At 37.0% G+C, this 23,491-nt stretch overlaps 1 protein-coding gene across 4 annotated transcripts in view; it reads right to left on the reverse strand.

The window, feature by feature from the left end:
* Nucleotides 1–270: 270 nt before the first annotated feature.
* Nucleotides 271–23,491, reverse strand: part of Fastkd1 (FAST kinase domains 1) — a 45,523-nt gene continuing 22,302 nt past the window's right edge. For 2 of the 4 annotated variants that reach the window (XM_074071049.1, XM_020167971.2), the window contains 9 exons: nt 23,137–23,268; nt 20,183–20,669; nt 18,675–18,789; nt 16,994–17,122; nt 15,440–15,571; nt 14,851–14,964; nt 9,282–9,420; nt 8,435–8,549; nt 271–5,104 (listed from right to left, as the gene is read on the reverse strand). In XM_074071049.1, coding sequence (XP_073927150.1) covers nt 5,009–5,104; nt 8,435–8,549; nt 9,282–9,420; nt 14,851–14,964; nt 15,440–15,571; nt 16,994–17,122; nt 18,675–18,789; nt 20,183–20,669; nt 23,137–23,268 — 1,459 coding nt within the window. In that variant the 3' untranslated portion in view covers nt 271–5,008. Of the gene's footprint in view, nt 5,105–8,434; nt 8,550–9,281; nt 9,421–14,850; nt 14,965–15,422; nt 15,572–16,993; nt 17,123–18,674; nt 18,790–20,182; nt 20,670–23,136; nt 23,269–23,491 lie in introns of those variants that run through there. The other 2 variants (XM_074071050.1, XR_012447248.1) reach the window with 2 other exon arrangements.

Consider the following 23,491-nt stretch of genomic DNA (forward strand, 5'->3'; position numbering starts at 1 on the left):
AAGGTAACAGGCTGGGAAGAGTGGCTCAAACCTATAATCCTATCTAATCGAGAGGTGGAGATTGGAAGGACTGCAGTTGGAGGCCAGCCTGAACAAAAAAGTCAGAGACCCTATCTCAACCAATGGCTGGGTGTGGTGGCACATGCCTGTCATCCTAGCTATGCAGAGAAATACAAATAGGAGGACTGAAGTCTAGGTTGGCCCAGAGAAAAATGACCAGTGCAAAAAGGGCTGGCACAGTGACTCAACTGGGAGAGCACCTGCCTAGTATGTGTGTGGCCCTGAGTTAAACCCCCAGTACCATAGAACAAAACACAAAGGAAATATGTTCAACAAAAATTTTTATTTTGTATCTCTGATGTAGAATCATGATTACTTTTCTGCATTGAAAAATACTGATCTGCTGGCGGAGTGCTCAAGTGGTAGAGCACCTACCTAGCAAACATGAGGCCCTGAGTTCAAACTCCAGTACTACCACCACCCCCAAAAACAAAACAAAAAAAACCAAACCTAACAGAAGAACACTGATCTGGGCACAGTAGTTCATGCCTGTAATCCCAGAATTTGAGAAGCTAAGGCAGAAAGACCACAAGTTTAAGGCCAGCCTGGACTACAAAGTGAATTTGAGGTCATCCTGGGCTACATGGTGAGACCTGTCTCAAGAAAATAAAGAAAAATGCTAATCTGAACTATACTATGAGTAAGCAATCAACAAATCCCAAGACAGGAAACTTAAAAGTTCTCCAACAGATAAAACTTAGGAAAAGGGACAGCGGGAGATGCTTATAAAGACACTTAATGGCAGCACACACCTCAAGAGGCTGAGGCAGGAGGACCATTAGTTTGGCCAGCCTGCACTATGTATCTATCTCCGAAAGACTTAAAAGGGGTATAGGGTAGGGAAAATTATGGTGCCAAAAGATGCACACTTAGGAGATGAGATTACTCCTAGAGATTACTTTGGGGGAAAGAAAGCTCACTTACGTAGACATTAAGTTGTAAAAATAATGCTTTATACAGTGTTTCTTTGAGGAGATGAAAATGTTTGGAATTAGAGGTGATGGCTATATAGACATACTAAAAATCACTGGATTATGCACTTTAAAGGGTGGATTTTATGGTATATAAACTTAAACTTTTTTTTTTTTTTTGGCGGTCATAGGGGTTGAACTCAGACTTGCACTTGCTAGGCAGGCGCTCTACCAATTGTGCCACGCCCCCAGTCCTGGTATGTCAGTTATATTTCAGTGCAAAAAATGTTTTTGTTTATAATAATCCCAGTTGTTTAGATGTAAAAAATTATCAACAGAAACACAGGGATATATAAATAAAACCATTTGAGGGCGATGTGGCTGTAACATGTCTTCCTACTGATTGCCAGGGTGATTTAGCTGATCTCGTTGGCCAGACAGGTGTCCTCTTCCTCCCTCACGCTTCCAAATGCGTCTCTCCTAAAACTGTCAAAGAGAAGACCACCTTCCCTGAGAGGGGAGGGCTGTTCTTCATCAAAGGTATATGAGTACCTGCACTCCCCTCCTACAGCCTCCAAACAGCTCTCAAGAAAAAACTATTTCAATAAAGCAGGCTAGCAAAAGGAAGTAAGAGATACGGTACATGAGAGTTAGATTATGTGTAACGTAAGTCAAAGACACACCAGGGTCATTTAAATAAGAATTCCATGTACCTCAAGTGTATAATAACTGGACTTCCAATTATTTATATCCAAAAGACACAACTTATAACTGCCATCAGTCTATTTTATTATAAAAGCTGCACAGTAAAATATTTTAACTTATTCATGCTTAGCTCTTTTCACTTACATGAGAAATAGAATACATTCAGGTAAATGGATAATCAAACACTAAGAACTTAGTATACCTGTTAATGTAAATGAATATCATGAGGATGGTTTACAAGGAGGTATCTTTCACTTGCTTAGTATTTTGATTCTTCTTTTCAAGAAAGGTTTTATGAAGTTTGGTTCTGCAAAAATTATTAAGTATTGCGGCTTGAGTCTTGGAAAGCCATTGGATATTTTAAACATGCATTTCAGAGGTCATAAGAGTAGAACACTGGGATCAGTGTCCTTATGAGAGGCCCAGAGAGTACTGGAGCCCTTCTACCATGTGATGAGGATACAGCAACATGAGGTCTAAGAACCAAGAAAGAAGCAAGCTCGCATCAGACACAGAATCTACTAGCGCCTTGATCTTGGACTTTCCAACTCCCGGAACTGTGAAAAATAAATGTTTATTGCTTGAGCCTCACAATCTATGGCATTTCTGTTATTTCAGGCCAATTTGAAAGTCAAATTTAACATCCTATATAGAAATATAATTTCTGTGAATTAAGAATTTCTTAAGAATTTAAGAAAAGGATATGCAAGAAAACCAGCTGTAGCAGTGTGCTAAAGATGGAATGAAATCAGAGCATGGAATTTGTTTGTAATCTAAAAGACTGCTTGTCATTCTTTGCCTCTAGAAAATGCTAGATAAACCCCTCATCTTCTCCGTGTGCCAAAAGTTGAGATTAAATTGGTATAAACTGGCTATAAACTAATTTTAAAGTATTTCAAAAGAACCATTTTCATTTTTGGAATGTAATGGTTTTAATAATTTATATGCTAAAATTTTAATTAAACATTAAAAACCAGAAAAAGCTTAATTTTCCTTCTAAGAAAAATGTGGGTTATGTGTATGGTTGTACTCAGCTGTAATCCCAGCACTAGGGAGGCTGAGGTAGGAGGATCATAAAATCAAGACCAGGCCAACTTGGGCTATATAATAAGACCCTGACTCAAAAAAAAAAAAAAAGTACAACAACTTGAACCTAACTTTAAACTATTTTTGATCTAATAAGTAAGTAAAATATATATTTACGTAAATAAACATGGACTTCCACTAAGACTAAGCCAAACATCAATGAAGCAAATTATTCACCAACACATTTTCGCCCCCAGGATCTTGTGCTAAGCAAGTACTCTACCACTGAGCTACCCTCTAGCCAGAACATGAATTTTAAAACTATACAATAGAAGGCACTCTGGCTACCAAGTACGGGACAAAGTGAGTTTAGAGGAGTCAGAAGATAGCTAAGTTTCAGATGATACCACCTCCCTCACACAAACACATGTACACACAGACTGCAGTAGCTTGAAGACAGCACACTATGGATTGCCACTGAGCACAAACATATTACCCAACTATACCACACATAGATTCTTTATAACTGAGTCATTATAAATGTTTTGTAACTTCAGCATGTGAATATCAGACCAGGTCAAGGTTGGTCCACTAGAGTTACCACCCCATTTCTTTGCTTCCATTTGGAAAATTCGTGTCTCCTTCCACTTTCTCTTGAAACAGTCAGGGTTTCATACCCACCACACTTCACCAGAACTACTTTTCAGATTACCTATGACTTTCATATAGGAATTTTTTCTTGGGGGACAGGGGGAGGGTGGAGCTGGGGATAGAATCGAGGGCCTCATGCATACTGTGCAGGCTCTCTGCCACTAAGCCTCAGTCCTCTCATGTGCTAAATTTAATTAAATTTAAATTAGGACATTTCCCAGATCTCAACATAACAGACCCACCAGCAGTATTTGATGCAACTGTTCGCTTCTTCCTCCTTGAAGTGTTAGGAAGCATAATTTCTCTAGGCAGTATTTCTAACTTTTGCTCCTACTCCATTGGCCACCCCTGCTCAGTCTCTTTTACTGTTCCTTTTCTTGATCTCTTAATGCTGGGGTGCCTGAGAGCATGGTCCACAGATCAATTCTGCATCCACACTCTTTCTAATCACATCTTAAGTGATTTCATCAAGTCTTGTGGCATTTAATACCAATGACAACATTCAGATTTCTATCTGGAGCCTGGACCTCTCCACTAATCTCCAAATTCATTTCTTGAACTGTTTGGTACTTTCCTTTAGATGTTTAAAAAGGATCAAACTCAACATGCCTTAGACAAACTCATGATCCTCCTTACTGCAGCCTACCTCCCATCTTGCTCTTCTCATAGATTTCCCAATCTGAGTTAATTACAATAGTATCCTTTTAGTTGCCCAGTACAAAAATTTGTAATTACCCTTGATTCTTGTTTCTCTTATATCACATGTCTACTAGTGAGCAAATTCTGTTGCCGTGAGCAAATTCTGTTGCCTTTACCTTCAAAATACATTTAAAAATCTGACCACTTCTCATTACCTCCACTGCTACTATCTTCAAGCCACCATCTATTTCTTGCATGCTTTCACAAGCTCCAGTGCAGTTTCTCTCAACAGGGTAGACAGCATGACGGACTTAAAATGTGAGTTCCTATCATTCTTTGCTTAAAAACCTCCAGTGGCTTCTCGTCACACTCACAACGGTCACCTAGGTTGTACATACTCATGTCTTATCTCTTACCTTTTATTATATTTTCAACCCACTATCCACTTGTTCTACACCAGTCACAATAGATCCCTTGTAATTCTCAAATACACCAGGCATGTTCCCTCTTCAGGATTTTTTTTTTTCAATCTCACCTATTATTTTTTAATTGAGTCAGGTCACTTAATTAAATGTAGCACACTAGAATAACTCATTTTATTCATAATCTTTTTCATTGTTGTTTTTAAGCCACACTGGGGTTTGAATTCAGGGTTTTGTAATTACTAGGCAGACACTGTACTGCTTAAGCTAGAATAACTTATTTTATTTTTGCAGTGCTGGAGTTTGGCCTCCCATCCAAGTACTGACCAGCCCTGACCCTGCTTAGCTTCTGAGATCAGATGAGATCGGGCGCATTTAGGGTGGTATGGCTGTAGACAGTACTGGAGTTTGAAATCAGGATGTTGTGCTTGCCGGGCAGGCGTTCTACCACTTAAACCACACCCACAGCCTGCTTTTTTTTTTTTTGGTGGTACTGGGGTTTGAACTCAGGGCCTCATGCTTGCTAGGCAGGAGCTCTTCCACTTGAGTCATTCAAACAGCCTCAGAATAATTCATTTTAAATAAAAACTACAGTCATGATTTGCCTTCTCCAAATATATGTTCTCTCAAGTAGTTCATTCGAGCATCCTTTGTTGACAGTGCCATAGAGTTCCATTCAAAATGAGGAATCTGTAAAACAAGTAATGTAGTTTGAATGAAAGTTTTAAAGCAGCTATAAAAAAACAAAAACAAACCAAAAAACCAGGAAAGACAATATTGCTGCCCAAAGCTGGGGCCCTACAAAATTAATTTCTAGAAGAATAGCTTTTGAGCCCTTCTGGAGGCTAAGTGGGTTTTTCTTCCTGGCATTGCCTAGAAGACCTTTTCTGCCTCAGAGTTCCTTTCCTACAGTGCCAACTACGGACATTTTTTTCCTACACAGCCTTTTACATTCACACATTAGCCTTTTCTCAGCCATCTTCAAAGTGCCTCTCTCCTAAGAGAAATATACCTATCAATAGATTTTCTAAACTGAAACCATCCCCCTAAAATCAGGAATGAGATAAGGTACCCACTATCCCCACTCCTATTCAACATAGTCCAGGAATTCCTACCCAGAGCAATTAGGCAAGAAGAAATAAAAGGAATACAAATAGGCAAAGGAACTGTCAAAATATCCCTATTTGCAGGTGATGTGATCCTATACCTTAAAGACTCAAAAAACTCTACCCAAAAACTCTGAGACACCATAAACAGCTACAGTAAGGTGGGAGGATACAAAATCAACCTAAAAGAATCATCTTTTCTATACACCAACAACGAGCAAAGAAGGAATATATGGAAACAATTCCATTCACAATAGCCTCAAAAAACATCAAATACCTAGGAGTAAATTTAACAAAAGATGTGAATGAACTCTACAAGGAGAATTACAAACTCCTGAAGAAAGAGATCGAAGAAGACTACAGAAGATGGAAAGATCGCCCGTGCTCATGGATCAGTAGAATCAACACAGTAAAAATGGCTATACACCGAAAGCAATCTATATGTTTAATGCAATTCCCATCAAAATCCCAATGACTTTCATCACAGAAATTGATAAATCTACTCTAAAGTTCATTTGGAAACACAAGAGACGGCGAATAGCCAAGGCAATACTCAGCAAAAAAAAGCAATGCTGGAGGTATCACAATACCTGACTTCAAACTATATTACAAAGCAACAGCAATAAAAACAGCATGGTACTGGCACAAAAACAGACATGAAGACCAGTGGAACAGAACAGAGGATCTGGATATGAATCCACACAACTATACCTACCTCATTTTTGACAAAAGTGCCAAAAACATACAACGGAGAAAAGACAGCCTCTTGAACAAATGTTGCTGGGAAAAGTGGTTACCCATCTGCAAGAAACTGAAACTAGATCATGTCTATCACCCTGTACTAGTATCAACTCAAAATGGATCAAGGACCTAAATATCAGACCTGAAACTCTGAAGTTACTACAGGAAGGAGCAGAAAACACTCTGGAACTAATAGGTATAGGCAAGTACTTCCTCAATACAACCCCAGCAGCCTAGCAACTAAGAGAAAGGATGGACAAATGGGACTTCATAAAATTCAAAAGCTTCTGCACAACAAAAGAAATGGTCTCTAAACTGAAGAGACCACCCACAGAGTGGGAGAAAATATTCGCCAGCTACACATCTGACCAAGGACTGATAAACAGAATATACAGGGAACTTAAGAAACTAAACTCTCCCAAAATCAATGAACCAATAAAGAAATGGGCAACTGAACTAAACAGAACTTTCTCAAAAGAAGAAATTCAAATGGCCAAAAAACACATAAAAAAATGCTCACCATCTCTAGCCATAAAGGAAATGCAAATCAAAACCACACTAAGATTCCACCTTACCCCTTTTAGAACAGCCATGATCAAAAACACCACCAACATGTGTTGGTGAGGATGTGGGGAAAACAGAACCCTAATCCACTGCTGGTGGGAATGCAAGCTGGTACAACCACTCCGGAAAAAAATGTGGAGACTTCTTAAAAATCTAAACATAGACCTGCCATATAATCCAGCAATCCCATTCCTGGGGATATGCCCAAAGGAATGCAACACAGGTTACTCCAGAGGCACCTGCACACCCATGTTTATTGCAGTGCTATTCACAATAGCCAAGTTATGGAAACAACCAAGATGCCCCACTACTGATGAATGGATCAAGAAAATGTAGTTCTTGTACACAATGGAATTTTACTCAGCCATGAAGAAGAATGAAATCTTATCATTTGCAGGTAAATGGATGGAACTAGAGAACATCATTCTGAGTGAGGTCAGCCAAGCTCAGAAGACCAAAAATCGTATGTTCTCCCTCATATGCAGACTTTAGATCTAGGGCAAATACAGCAATGTGGTTGGATTGGGATCACATGACAAGGGGAGAGCACATATGGATGATATAGAAATAGGTAGAAAACCCAAAACATGAAAGCATTTGATGTCCCCACTCCAGAGGAGCTAATACAGAAACCTTAAAGCAACAGATGTTAACATGAGAAGGGGATCGGTAACCAGCGTAAAGATCAGTTAGAGATGAATCAACATGGGTCATAACACATGTACACGAAAGCAATGCTAGGAATATTTCTTTATAGCTATCCTTAACTCAACTAGCAAAAACACTTTTGTCTTCCTTATTATACTTGTCTCTTTTCTTCAACAAAACTAGTGATAAAGGCAGAACAGGACCTGCCTGTAACTGAGGAGGGTAGCGGGGAAAGGGCGGGAGAGGGGGACAGGAGGAGAAATGACCCAAACAACGTATGCACACGTGAATAAATGAATTAAAAAAAATAGATTTTTCTAAAGACAGTAGGAGAAATGATGATTTTTATTTCTTATTCTACCAAGAACTAAAGCATATTCTAGAGACACTTTAATGTAGCTCTTTTAAATATAAAGGCAGCAATTCTGAAAACTTCAGGTTGAAGGAAAAATGTACCACTAGGGTATCTGGGCTTTTGTTTGGCTGGGTTTTCTGGGAGGGTTTTGTTGTTGTTGTTGTTGTTTTAACTCTACCACTTGAACCACACCTCCAGCCCATTTTGCTGTAGTTATTTTGGAGATGGGATCTTGTGAACTACTTGCCTGGGCTGGCCTAAAACCTCGATCCTCCCAGTCTTAGCCTCACAAGTAGCCAGGATTACAGGTGTGATCCACTGGCACCAACTACTTATCTTTTGGAGTAGGATCTCAGGTTTTTCCCCCAGGGCTGGCCTCAGGCCTTAATCCTCCTACTTGCAGTCTCCCACATAGCTGGGATTACTGGTGTGCACCTCCACACCAGATTGAGATGGGGGAAATGGGATCTCACTAATTTTTTTTTTTTTCCCCTGCCTGGCTGACCTGGAATTGCAATTCACCCTATCTACACCTCTCAAGTAGCTGGGATTATAGGCATGAGCTACCATGCAGAGCCTTGGCTAAATTACATGAGTATTTCCTACCTGAATTACATGATAGCCCAAAATTTCCAGATGTCGTTTTTTCATAGCAGATTTTCCTTTTAAGTGAGGAATATTTCTACAAAAAGCTCTTGAATCCAAAAATTCGAGTGCAATCCTACATAAGATAAAAATATTTACTTTCAAAATCAAAATGAGAAACTAGATAATTACAAGCCTTTCAAGAACAAGAACACATCTTTATAAACTAAAAATAGAAAGTCAAATAAACATAGGAAGTAGTATATGAAGTTATTTTTCTAAAGAAATTAACTAGGCTAGCGGAGTGGCTCAAGCTGTGGAGTACCTGCCTAGCAAGCACAAAGCACTGAGTTCAAACCCCAGTACCAGAAAGAAAAAAGAAAGAAATTAACTGATATCAAACCTATTCATTTAAAGCAAATTATAGTAAAATATCACCTTACTTTCATCTATTTGTTCCTTTGTCCAACCTGTACTTGTTATGTCCCTTCTAAACATAAGTAACTTGCACATAAAGACAAAGCAACCTAGTCTGAGAATTCAGAGTCTGAGAACAAGAGGTACAGTCACTGACGCAGTGTAGGAAGTAGCGAAATGCTGATGGAAGGTACAGAGGTTGGGAGCACAAAAGAAGACAATGTTTTTATTTCCAGTTGAGGACAACTAAGTCAGTACTTCAGTTAGAGAAACTGGTAGGCTGTGGACAGATGAAGGCAGGACATTAAGGCGGAGGCACAGAAAAGGCAAAGGTGAAGAGGCAGAGTGTATGAGATGCTTGGAGCAGATGCTACTGCAATCAGCCCATGGTAACTGAGGTCACAATATAACTTAACACATCAATAAAACCTAAAGCTAAGAAATAAACTACCTTTCAGCTCCTGCTGGAAGTCCTGATCCAACTATTTGAGTATTCAATTCCCAGTACATTCCTGGTAGTTTCCTCAAACTTGTATTTTGGTTTCCATAAGGAAGAGGTCTTTTTCTTTTATCCAAGATACACTCAAAATCTTAAGGAAGTACAGAAACCAAAATATAACTTAGGCAAATTCTTATAGGCAAAAGTTTAAAACACATTTTAAATATATAAAAATATGTATAGCAGCTGGCAGAATGGCTCAAGTGGTAGAGCACTTGCCTATCAAGTGTGAGGCCTGTGGTTCAAAATCCCAGTACCACAAAAAAAGGTAAAAAAATGAATAAAAATTTAAATATATATATATATATATAATATATATATATATATATATATATATATTATATATATATATATATAAAAATGATGAACTTCCCTAATTATCCAACTTGTAAGACTTGGTCCAATGGCACCTCTCCTTGAAAATCAACCAATAATGAGCAGTAAGTATTAATGAGCAAGAGCATATGACTGGCTACACTTAGTGCTGGGTTAAGCATTACATAAGGGAATTGTAAATGTATTCAATGACACCACAGGGTTGCAAGTAGAAAAGTCTACATTAAGAAAAAAAATTTCTTCTCAATAAATTGTAAGAGAAGAAAATGGAGAAAAGTCAACCAAATGCAACGTTTGGATCCCAATTCGAACACATAAATTATAAAACATAAACTATTAAACATGAATGCTATGTGATATTAAGAAATTATTAAAGATATATTAATCATTAAAGAGTAGTGTGTAGGAGTGTGGTGATGATGGTCATTGTTTTTAAACTCGTCACCTTTTGAAATGTGTCCTGAGATGACAAATGTCTACTTTCTAGAAGAGAATCAGGTGAGCTCTGAGTCTGGATGAGGAGTCATCCAGACTTGGGTATGATTGGTTGGTTGGTTGGTTGGTTGGTTTTGACTGGGTCTTGCTATGTTGCCCAGGCTGGCCTTGAATTCTTAGGCTTAACTGATTCCAGCCTCCTGAGTAGCTAGGAGTATAAGCACACACCACTATGCCTGGCTTTATTCTACTTTTGTATATGTTTGAAATTTTCCCATAATAAAAACACTTTATTTAAACCATGAAAAAAGGAAAGAAATGAAAAAGAAACAGTGAGTGAAAACAATGAAAGAGAAAGTTGATTATTTTTACTCACAAGGAAAACTGGGGCACTGAAGCATCTTCAAGTCAATTACAATATACGAAATATAGTTCTCTCATTGAGAGACTGAATTCTGAGCCAGACAGAGTGGTGACACCTATAACTCCAGCACTTAGGTAGGAGCACTAAGATAGGAGGACTGCGAGTTCAAGAACAGCCTAGGTTATATATCAAGACCCTGTCTAAATAAATAAATAAGAAGGAATTCTAGAACCAGAATGCCTAGGTAAAATCCTGGCTGTTGGAGATCAGGAGGCTCATCATTTGAGACCAGCAAGGGCAAAAGTTAGCAAGACCCCATCTCAATCAATAAGCTAGGCATGGTGGTTCTTCTCTGTAATCCCAGCTACAAGGGAGGCATATGTAGAAGGACCACATTCTAAGGCCAGGCAAAAACTTGAGACCTTATTTTTAAAAAAATCTAAAACCAATAATGTCTTAAGTGGTAAGGCACCTGCCTAGCAAGCACAAGGCCCAGAGTTCAACCCCCAATACAACAACAACAACAAAAAAAACAAAGGCCTGGCTCTGTCATTTGCCAGGTATATAACCTGGGGCATGGACTAGAGGTGTGGCTCAAGTGGTAAAGCGCCTGTCTAGAAAGCATGAAGCCCTGAGTTCAAACTCCAGTACCATGGGGGAAAAAAGCCACAATGTACAATAATGTCTCTGAGCCTGTTTCCTCATTTGCAAAATAATTTATGTACTTTGTAGAATATGTTTATTATATTTACGCACATATATAGTACTTAAAATAGTGTCTAGGATGAAGGGGGATGAATATGATCAAAGTACTTCATAAGCATGTATGAAAATAAAATAATGAAACCAGTTAATCATTTTTTAAAAAGGAGGGAGAATAAGAGTAATAGTGAGTAAATGTGATCAAAGTACATTATATACATGTATGGGAGCATCGCAACGAAACCCCTTAGTATAATTAATATATGCAAAAAAAGAAAAAATAGTGTCTAACACATAATAAGCAACACAGATAAGTGTATCTATTATTGTTGTTATATAAAATCACAGCACTGTTTCACACATGTACACAATCAGCACAAATCCTTATGGGTTGATTAAACTACAGCACACTCATTCAGACACTGAAAATGCTTTAGGTATTTTTGTTGACACAGAAAAATATTCATAACACACAAAAATGTTACAAAGTGCAATGATCTAAATGTTTCCCCCAAATTCATACATTGAAACTTAATCAGCAGCGTGATAATATTAGTAATGGGGTGTTTGGGAGGTGATTAAGACACATTGAAAAGTCCCCATTAGCGGGATTAGCAACTTTATAAAAGAGGCTGAAGGAAACACACCCTTTCTGCCCTTCTGTTCCTTTTGCCATGTTAGGACACACATTCGAGAAGTCACCTTGGAAGCAGAGACAGGGTCTCAACACACACAGAACCTGCTGGTGCCTTGATATTAGACTTCCCAGCCTCTGAACTGCGAGAAATAAATTTCTATCGTTTATAAATTACCCAGTCTCAGGTATTTTGTTACAGCAGCCCAGATAATCCACTATAGAGTAAGCTATATTTAGTTTTAAAAGTCAGTGAGAAAAACAGACACTAGGAATAAACAGTGGTCATATCATAGGTAATTTTTTTTCTAGTTTTGCTATTGGTAAACCTCTATCATATGATTTTTGTTTTGTATGTGCTTTTGTTGGAAATGGTCTCAAACTCACAATTCTCCTGCCTCAGCCTCCCTGAGATTACACACGAGCCACCATGCCTGGCCTTTGTGTGACTTTTTTTTTTTTTTTTAACTGAGTGGGCTTTTTCAAAGGTTTATTTACACCAGTCTCTTCTTTGCTAAGTATTTTACATGCCTTTCTCATTTAATCTTTACCTTTTTTTTTTTTTTTTTGTAGTGCTGGAGATCAAACTCAGGGTCAGCTCATGCTAGGCAAGCATTTGTCACTGAACTACATTCCCAGCCCTGAGTGGGTGGGGTTTTTTGTTTTTTGTTTTTTACTAACGTAGCAAAGCTCCTGATCCACTGGTTTTAGTGTTGCTGCTGTTGTTTGTTTTGTTTATGGAGATGAAACCCAGGATATTGAAAATACTGGACAAGTGTTCTATCACTGAGCTACATCCCTAACCCCTGATCATAGCTCTTAATCATACTATATCCCTATATACAAATATACCAGTTAAAGCTTATTTTTAAAGATGTATAGGACTGGGGGTGTGTGGCTCAAGTGATAGCCTGCCTAGCAAGTACAAGGCCATGAGTTCTAACTCCAATACTGCCGGAAAGAAAATAAACCAAAAAATTTATAATGCTGGGTGCTAGAGGCTCACACCTGGAATCGTAGCTACTCAGGAGTCAAAGATAGGAGGATCAAGGTTTAAAGACATCCCAGGCAAACAGTTCATGAGAGCCTATCTCAAAAACACCCATCACAAAAAAGAGGGCTGATGGAGTGCTCATGGTGAAGACCCTGAGTTCAAGCCCCAGTATCACAAAAAAATAAACATACAAAAAGAAGTAATAGAGATAAAGAACTGGCCACAGTGCCTATCCCACAGTTTTACACTGTTTGAAGGCCTCTATGAGAGTAGGGAATGGTCACAGGCAAAGGTCCTCCATCCTGGAGCACACGGGAAAAAGAAGTAAAAAAATAAAACTCCCTATGAGATGGAATTTCAGATCATTTTCATATTCACAGTTCAGTGCAATTACTTCCCTGTGTGGTTCATACCTGTAATCCTAGCTACTCAGGAAGCAGAGATCAAGAGGATTGCGGTTTGAGGCCAGACCCACAAATAGTTTGTGAGACCCTATCTCATAAAACCCTTCACAAAAAAGGGCTGGTGGAGTGACTCAAGGTGAAGGCCCTGAGTTCAAGCCCCAGTACCACAAAAAAAAATAAGAAACACACACACAAAATAAAAACATATTTCAAACTCACGTGCACCCAAGTATGTCTGTGGCATATGATTAAAAATGGTATGTTCAACTTCAGGGAACTGTACTCAAAGAGACACCCTTTCCTTCTCCTGCTTTGGATTGTAGACAAATGGCTGAAGCCAGGGCAGCCACCTTGGACCATGAAAGGGAAGGGTCCTCTGTGGAAGAGCCATCCCAGCCCTGCACTCTCTACATGGATGGGAAAAGGAAATAAACTGATAATTTCAGTTCCTGCTACTTGTGGATTTTTGTTACTCATGGCCAAACCTAATCCTAATATAAGCCAAACAAAAATAAATTTGCTTCTAATAATTTTTATTATAATTTTTCATCACTGAAACATATAATATGGTTTTTCTTCCATATAATCTTTCAAACCTTTAGCTTTGGGTTTTTGTTAATGTTTGTTTTGGTTTCTATCTTTTTTTACTTTTTTCTTTTTTTTTTTCAGTAAAGGGGCAAACACTTTAAAAGTTATGCTCTCTATAAAACTTCTATTTTTCAAACTAAATGTCTCTAGCTGTTTTTTTTTTCCAAATAAAATGTACTGAGCACTTACTATGTTCAAGGGTGCCCCTATCTTCCCCAAGAAAAGGAAAAATTGGAAGGTAGGGTAAAGTGGGGAGAAGTAGGGCAGGAAACGCCTACAATTTTACTAAAGTCTTTTTTTTTTTTTTGGTGGGGGATTGGTGGGTGGGCAATACTGGGTGTTGAACCCAGAGCCTCACACTTGCAAGACAGGTGCTGTACCACTTAAACCATGTCCCCAACCCTTTTAGCTGTGGTTATTTTTGAGATAGGGTCTCACTTTATGCTCAGGCCAGCCTGGACTGCTATCCTATTTGTACTTTCCTGTGTAGCTGGAATGACAGATGCACACCCTACACTTAGCCATTGGTTGAGATGGTGACAAACTTTTTGGCCAGGCTGGCCTCAAACCTCAATCCTTCTGATCTCTGCCTCCCAATAGACAGAATCACAGACTTGAGCCATCTTGCCCAAACCCAAGTCCTTTTTTGTTTGTTTCTGAGAGAAAGTCTCTCAAACTCATAATCCTTCTGCCTCTATCTATCAAAGGCTGGGATTACAGGCTAGGCTTGACTAGGACAGAATCTTCTGAAGATCCATAAATGTTCAGTGAATCTGAATCTGGATTTTACTTAAGAGTTGTGATAATATGATAATAATAATAATAACAATTTTAAAAAAAGAGTTGGTGAAAGATGACCTTAATATTTTTTTTTCCTGAAAACAGCAAAATGCTGATGTTATCAAAGCTGGGCAATGGGAATGAATTTGAGGGTTCCTAATTTTATTTGTTTGGAAATTTTCATTACAATTTGAAAAAAAAAATTCAAACTTTTAAAATTTCAACTGATTATTCTATTCAAGTTAGTTCCTCTGAAAGAAGCTAATTATCTACCAACCACTTACCTAGTGTGTGGAAATAAGGTGAGAAAACTGAAGCTTTTACACAATTGATTCCCCCAAGTATGTCCGCTAGCATTTTATAAATTTCTTGTTGTGCTCCATTCATACTGCTGCCATCTTTAAGAACGTAAAAGTAATTAGTCTACTTAATCAGTGTTTGAATGAAAATCATTCCAGAATTCTACAAACTGAAAAATAAAGATCAGTATTTTCCATTAGTGCCTCAATGTAATACCAACATAATGACATTAAAATCAGTAGAAGACAAATTCTTCCCAAGCACTTTAGTGTCCTAATTAAGGAATTCCAGCTGGGCATGGTGGCACAGCTGGTAATCCTAGGAATTGGGAAGCCAAGACAGGGGAAAGTAAGAGTTCAAGGCCACAGTGACTGCACAGAAAGACCCTCTCTCAAGAGAGAAAAACCCCAGAAATTCCTATCATACAAATCTCACCTAAAAAAATTAAACAGGTCATGGTCTTATTGAAAACTTCAGAGTCATATTTAGGTTGAATGATAATAACAATGTATAATTACCTAATAATTTACTTTAGAATTACACTTCACTTTCTTACCAAAACAAAACTCAAACCTTTATTATACAGTTGTTGACAGAAGCGGTCATGAAACCATGGAATTTGAAATTCAGGACATTCCAGGTAGACTGCTCTATTTAACTCCATAAGACGAAACTGGACCCTTGAGCGTAGAGATGAAGGTAAAACTGAAATTAAAAATAAAATACTAATGAATTTTGACAGTTTAGAACTAGCAAAAACTACATTTTTGTTTGCATCTAATCCTTGCTATTAGTTGCTACTCTTTTTTGACATGACAAAATCACTTCATTTGTGCAAAAATGCTTTATATTTTGAAATTATTATATTCAGTAGCATGATTAGGACAAGTTCTATTGTTTTTACAAACTGTGAATTTTAAAACTACATGTGAAAAAAAATACTACCACAAATTTTCATTGACCTAATATTCCATATTTAGGAATTTATCCTAAGTAAATAACTAATGCGTCATACAATTCATTATTTATAATAATGAAGAATTGGAAAACAATATAAAAGGTAAGAAATAAGAAATATTATGTATTTAAAATCATGACATCAGGTCATTCTCATTCTCTCTCTAGAGAGAATAGCTTTCAGTCTATTGAAAGTACATTCCTGACACAGGTTCAAATCCCAGCTCTGCCACTTGCTGTTTGTTGGGTGATGTGTAACTTATTTCCCCAAACCTCAATTTCCCTTTATTTTAATGTGTAGTAACATCCACTCCATACGTGTTTAAAGGATTAAAAGGGATTGTACATGTAAAATAAAATAAAGTCCCAAGCAAAAAAATAAAAAAAAAAGAAAGTACATTCCTTTCCTAATAAACCTCACTATCACTTTCAAAAAAATGATGACATCAAAAATATCTAATGACATGAAAACCTAATCAAGTTATAGTTAGATAAAAAAGCAGCACACAGGGCTGGCGGAATGGCTCAGGTGGCAGAGCACCTACTAGCAAGGGTGAAGCCCTGAGTTCAAACCAAGTTCTGCCAAAAAAAAAAAAAAGGAAGCAGCACACAAAAGTAAATATATCACCCAAATTTCATTTTAAAATGCACTGATATATAAGCATACAGGAGAAATATAGAAAAGAAATATTCCTAGCTCAGTAATAGAGCATACAAGAGGCTTTGGGCTCAATCCCCAGCACACACACAAAAAAAACACTACAAATTACCTATGGAATTATTGGTAAGTCCTTATTTTGTTTTTTGAACCCAGCTTGGCTTTGGGCCTTGAACTCACAATCTTCTGCCTCCACCTCCTGAGTGCTGGGATTACAGAAATATTTCATCATGCCCAGTTTAATTTTCTATTTTATACTTACATGTGTTTTCCAAATTTTCTACAATAACCATGAAAAAAAATTTTTTTGCAGTGCTGGAAATTAAACCCAGGGCTTCACACATGCTAGGCAAGTGCTCTACCACTAAGCTATATGTCCAGCCAATCGTTAAATACCTTTATTAACAGAAAAAAAAATGTTATTAGCCTTTAAATTCTTCAGTATAGGTAGAAATGAAACTTAGATATAAAATACAAGTAACTATTTAAGAAAGTAAAATGCAGATACATACTTTTAAGTTGAGAATCTAATCTGGCTAAGAATCTGATGTTAAAAATTGTCTTTAGCAGATCTTCTGGAAAATATTCAAGAGTGGCCAAAGAGAAACCAAGAAATACTAACACAAGGGGATCCAATGTACCTAAAAACATTAAGATTAAAGAACAATATAATGTTCAGCTGCCTCACATACACATAAACATAGAATTTACTCAGATAAAGCCAGGTTTTTAAAAAAGCAACACAAACACAGCATTGACAAAACTAATTCATACTGTTACAAATCAGTAGAGTGGCTAAGTGATTACTTTTGGGTAGGGACAGAGGAAGAAAGGGGAACAAGAGAAAGCTACTGTGTTTCTTGATCTGGGTACTGATTGCCTAAGTGATTCAATATTCAAATGATTATACTAAGTTTATATGAATGTTACTGCTATTACTATACTTTAAGTTTTTAAAACTGCCTTGAAAAAGCAAAGAAATTAAAAGGACAGTAATATATATAAAAGGAAAACTGACTGGTGATTATAATAGTGCTTAGAATGTGTTAGGTACCATAATAACCTATACACACTCTCTCGCTCATTAAAACCTCATTTCTGTACATAGTAGATATAGGTATTACCTTTGCTTTGTAAATGAGCATGGGGGGCACAGCAAAGTCAATGACTTTCCCCAGTTCATAGTTAATAAGAGAAGTGTAGGGTTTAACTCAGAAAAGCTCCAGTATCTCATGCTGCTCTCTGGGGATCTCAGGACTTCAGGCTAAGTGCACACATCTGAGGTTCAGGTCTCACTTAGCACTTTTCCCTTACCTATCACTTAGCAGCATGGCAGACGACTCAAACTTGGAAGTTGCTTACTTGGTTAATCTCATCCAAGAGACACTTCTGATGTGGGGGAAGGGGCCAATTAAAATGTCTTACTGGCGTGAATATTCTTATGAAGAACAGAAAAAATTAAAATTTTCCTATTGGATTTTTTTTGATGAGTTTATTTAATAAAGGAAGATCACATCATAAGTGAGGTTAATAGTAATGACTTCTACCAGCAAAACTATCTCATCAAAACCAGTCTTTATGCAAGAACAATTAATAGGGCTGGAGGCATGGTTTTTTTGTTTTGTTTTGTTTTGTTACTAAGGCTTGAACTCAGGGCCTATCCTTAAGCCACTCCACCAGCCCTTTTTTTGTGACAGGTTTTCTCAAGATAGAGTCTCGTGACCTATTTGCCTGGAATGGCTTCAAACCTCCATGCTCCTAATCTCTGCCTCCTGAGTAGCGATTATGGCTGAGAACCACCAGTGCATGGTTGATTTTGTTTTGTTTTGATGGAACAGGGTTTGAACTCAGGGCTTCACATGTGCTAGGAAGGTGCTCTATCACTTGAGCCATGTCTCCAGCCCAATTCTTTCAATTTTTTTTGCCCAATTCTTTCAATTTTTTATAGAACTTTGATACTTTTCATTTAAAAAGTTTCAAAAATGGTACAAATTTTTCTTTTTTGAGACAGGTTCTGGCTATGTGGCCCAAACTGGCCTCAAACTTGCAATCCTGCTGTTGGGGTAACAAATGTATGCACGACATCTAGCTCAAAACATGTTTTCTTGATAGAGTTCATGGCTATTATGGTTACCTTTTAATGAGGAACATCTCTTATCTCATAACCAATGTATTACCAAACAACATACCTACCTAAGTAAGAACTAAGGCTTTGCATGCACATTCCAAAAAATTTATCCCGTTGAGGTGGGTCATAGTTCAAGATGCTGAATGGAAGAATAATAGCAAGGATTGAAAAAGGATGGATCTGTATAAACAGAAAAAATTTTATAGTTCAAGCTTCAATAAAATCCAACAAAATTTTAACCTAATTATTATTTAAGGTGAAGTCTTTTTCTAACATGCCTACAGTTAAATATATGACTATGCTTATTAATTTTTCCATTCTGCTATAATTTATTTAACTCCATGACTAATTATTAGTAACTCTAAAAGTGTTGATCCAGAAAAAAATCAATCTACAAATTAATTGTTAGGTGTAAAATCCTGTTCCAGAATTCATTACTCATTAAAACAAACAGGAGACAGTGTCACTTATTTCCATGGTATCAGTGTACTTTACAGAACCATCATACAATTAGTTTCTCACTTTATACTTACCGGCATTTATTTTTCTTTCATTCATTCTTTCATTTCATTATTCACTCACTCATCCAATACTTAATGACTGTCAGACACTAAGCTAAGCAAATGAGATGGGCTTTTTTTAAGTGTCAATAGTAAAACGTTTACTTATTATTTAGGTGGGACTGGAGTTTGAACTCAGGACTTCACTCTTGCAAAGGAGGCATTCTACTGCTTGAGTCACCCCTGCAGTCTATTTTTGCTCTAGTTATTCTGCAGATGAGGTCTTGAGAACTATTTGTCTAGACTGTCCTGAAACTGGGATCCTCCTGATCTCAGCCTCCCAAGTAGCTAGGATTATAGCCATGAGCCACTGGTGCCCGGCTAACAGTAAAATCTTTAATCTTTCCTTTTGTTTTGTTTTGGTGATGCTGGAATTTGAACTCAGGGCCATGCACTAGCAAGCACTCCACCACTTGACCCACACCTCCAGCCCAGACATTTATTTTCATTTGTAAAAATACTATCTTCAAAATATATTCTGATAAATATATATACAATATTATAAGGGAGAAACTTCTCACAAAACTCATAACGCAGCATTTTACAAGCTAGTTCTAGAAATGAGAGGTTAGTTATACTACAATTAAGAATACTGATGTCAATGAGCACCTTAAAATTTTCTCAGTTCACACTTATCTCACAGTTTTGAATGTAGTTGTTTTTAAGCAGTAACATTAATACTACAGGATTATAGAAAATGAGAAAAAGGAGAAACAAGACTCATTCATATTCTACTATGCAAATATACCTAATATCATCCTAAGTACCTCCTTCTAGTCAAAGGATTCTGACTACTAATCTTAACAAAGGATGACTGCCAATCTCCCAAATGTTCAATGTTGGAGGAAGGACAGTAGCTTTAAGGTAGGAGGGACAAATTGCTAAACCAGAAACCAGAGTTTAATTTTAAACTTCATACTCTAACCCAAGTTTTGAAAGTACTTATGTATTTAAACATTATACTTTCAGGAGGTGGCAACTAAAACAACTAATGTGTAACATTTAAATTTCACCTTTTCAATGTGCTGAACCACCACTGAGGCTATCCGATCAAGTAGCAGAGGACTGAGGTAATTTGTTCTAGAAATAAAAGATGCAATCCCTGCAACATTGATATAATTAATTTCATCCATCAAACGCTGTAAAGTAGCAACTGTTTCTTCAAGAAGAGATTCATGAAACCAGTCTCCTTTTAAAGATCTAAGTTCCTCCCATAACAGACTCAAATTGTTGCTTTGTTGTAATCTCTGAAGGCCGAAGTGATCTAAGTTTTGAAGTAGTTTCAGTTGTTTCCCGGTAATACTACCCAAACACCTGTGATCATACTGAATCCATCTTAAAACAGATGTAGCACAATCATTCAGTTCATTGAGGCAACACTGTGGTAAAACTGCTTCAATTCGGGAAACCCCCATTTCATCAAGGTGAGGAGAAGGAAGCATGAAAATAGCACACACCAGGATGGAAATTTCGTGCGGTATGACACTAACTTTCAAATAACTGTAAAGAAAGGAGGGAAATGAAAACAATGAACTAAACACATCAGCAACAGAAACAAAATATATATGTATTAAAATATGGATACATAATTACTATTATACTTAATAGGTAAGCTTAAAATACAAATTGATTTAAGATTTCAATAATTTCAAAGGTCACAAGTTTTGAAGAGTTATTAAGGAAGCCTAAGGGGTCCTGAAGCATGCTCCAAATTTTTAAATGCAAACACAAAACCATAGTCTCTGACAAACAAAATGTCAATATCGAAACAATGTTTCCAGTGCTACTGCAATGGAATTTGAGCCCAATTTCTGAGAAGACCAGTCAGGAGTTGGTATGACCTTCAACAGTGATCGCTCAGTAACATTACTTCCCTTCTCATTTCTGGCATGCTGGCAGTCCAATCTTAACGCACGTGCACATGCACACACAACTGACCTCTTCTCTGTTCATTCTTTTCCAGATCTACATGGTAACTCTTCCCCATGAGGACAATATTATTAAATAACAACAACAACAACAAAAAACTAAGAACTTTTAAAGACTCTTTAGGTTTAGAAGTAGCAGAAGTAATAATCCAATCTAAATTAAATACAAAACTGAGTAACTTTAAAATATTAAATTAGCATAGTAAACTAGTCACAATATTCATTAGTAGCCAGGGTACACTAATATAGGCAGTCTCATTCACTATTAGCAAACTTAAAATGTTGGTGTACCCTGTCTAGGAAATTAAAAAAATAATCTAAAATCCACATAATCCAGACATAAGAAATCATACTGCATGATTTCATTTACATGAACTAAAAAGGGAAAACTAACCATGCAGTTAGAAGTAGAAACAGTAGTTAACCCTGGGGATGAGGAAGGGATATGTATATTTTATTTAGGTTATACTTCATTAAGTTAAAAAAAACCTTTTTCTATTCATGAGGAACTATTTATGTAAGCATTTATGTGAATTACTCCAATTTGCTTACATTCTTTCTAATATTAACTTCAAATTGTTCATACTGAAGTTAAGGAAGGTAATTTTGAAGCATGAAGCATCTATAATTTTTGGATAACATCTCATATTTTAAATGTTAATCAATGATTCAAAAATATTTTCAGAACCAGGTATCAGTGGCTCACACCTGTAATCCTAGAGCTACTCGGGGGCAAAGATCAGGAGGATCAAAGTTCAAAGCCAGCCCCAGAAAATTAGTTCTCCAGACCCTATCTCAAAAATACCCACCACAAAAAGAGCTTGTGGGGTGGCTCAAATGGCAGAATGACTGCCTAGCAAATGTGAGGCCCTGAGTTCAAACCCTAGTATCACCAGAAAAAAAATTTTTTTTTCAGGGTGTCTGGGGATGTAGCTTAATGGTAGAATACTTGCCTACCATACATTAGGCCCTGAGTTCAATTCCCAGCACCACAAAAAGAAGAAAACATTTTTTGACAAAAGTTTAAACTACAGAAATACATAAGGGATCTACTCATATTCTATACTAAATACAGAGAAGAAATAAGCATGCATATGATCATTTTAATAATGACCAAGCTGGACTGGAGGTGTGGCTCAAACGGTAGCGTGCCTGCTTTGCAAGCATGAAACACCAGGTTCTCCTCCAAAAAAAGAAAAAGGACTATAAGTTGTTTCTTCAAGGAAAAGATAAATTTCTTAAAATTTAGCTAATATGCTAAATTTTCATCTAATAAAATGTTAATTCTTATTTCTCAGCTTAAATCCTTCTTAACCATAATAGCATACCAATTTAAATCAATCTTTTGCTTATGGCACAGAATCCAAGGCCTGGTCTTTTAGAAGTCACAATAGTAGTAGTGAAAAATGGAGGGGAAATATATTAATCTGACCCCAGAACCATAATACAGGAAAGATTAATTTAGTTTGAACCACATTTCAGTCATTATTCTATTTTTTTTTTTTCCTTCTGTGCTGGGGATTGAACCTAGGGCCCTGTGCTTACTAGCCAAGCACTCAACCACTAAGCCACATCCCCAGCCTCCATTCTAACCTTTAAAATAAAAAAATTTAGTGGAAAACCTCATTTTAGCCTAATCAAAGTCAATGGAAAGCTGAAAAACTTCCTAATTGCAATACAAATGTTGTATCCATAAAGAGAAAGTTGTACATGAAGAATTTTTTTCACTAACATCGACATTTTATATGCATATATATGTGTGGAAGACACTGGGGATCGAACCAGGAACACCCACATGCTAAGCAAGTGTTCTACCACTTGAACTATAGCCCCAGCCCTTAACATTTTCAATTACAAGCTACCCAATTTTGCCTGGAAAACAAAACAAATATTGTGGCTACATTATAAAAGGAAACACTTCTTTTTTTTTTAACTACCTGCCCTCCCTCCCACCCCAAGCCAGAGCTTCACACTTGCTAGGCAAGAGCTCTACTGCTTGAGCCAAACCCCAAACCCATAAATATTTGTTTTAATCTTACCTAAACAGTAACTCTCTGAGTTTCACAAAAAGCTCTTTACTGTGAAACTGCAGAAAAATCAATGCTTGAGTTATCTTCAGCAGCTCTATTGGTTTATAGTAATCCAAATGTTTTTGCACAGCTGAAGCAATTCTAAAAAGAATGACAGAACATATGTTGTTAAATAACCAGTCCATTCACTTATTTATTAAACATTTACTATAGAGTTTTCCTGACAGACACTCTGCTCAGTGCTGGAGAAACACTAGTGAATGAGACAAAGTTTTCTGTTCTTACAGAACTGTCAAGATGTCGACAGAAATGTAAACAAAATAAAATTAAATAAAAGCAATCAGTAAGGTGTAAATGAGAGCTT

This window comes from Castor canadensis, chromosome 4 (genome assembly GCF_047511655.1).
Source record: "Castor canadensis chromosome 4, mCasCan1.hap1v2, whole genome shotgun sequence".
Classification (NCBI taxonomy): Eukaryota; Metazoa; Chordata; class Mammalia; order Rodentia; family Castoridae; genus Castor; species Castor canadensis.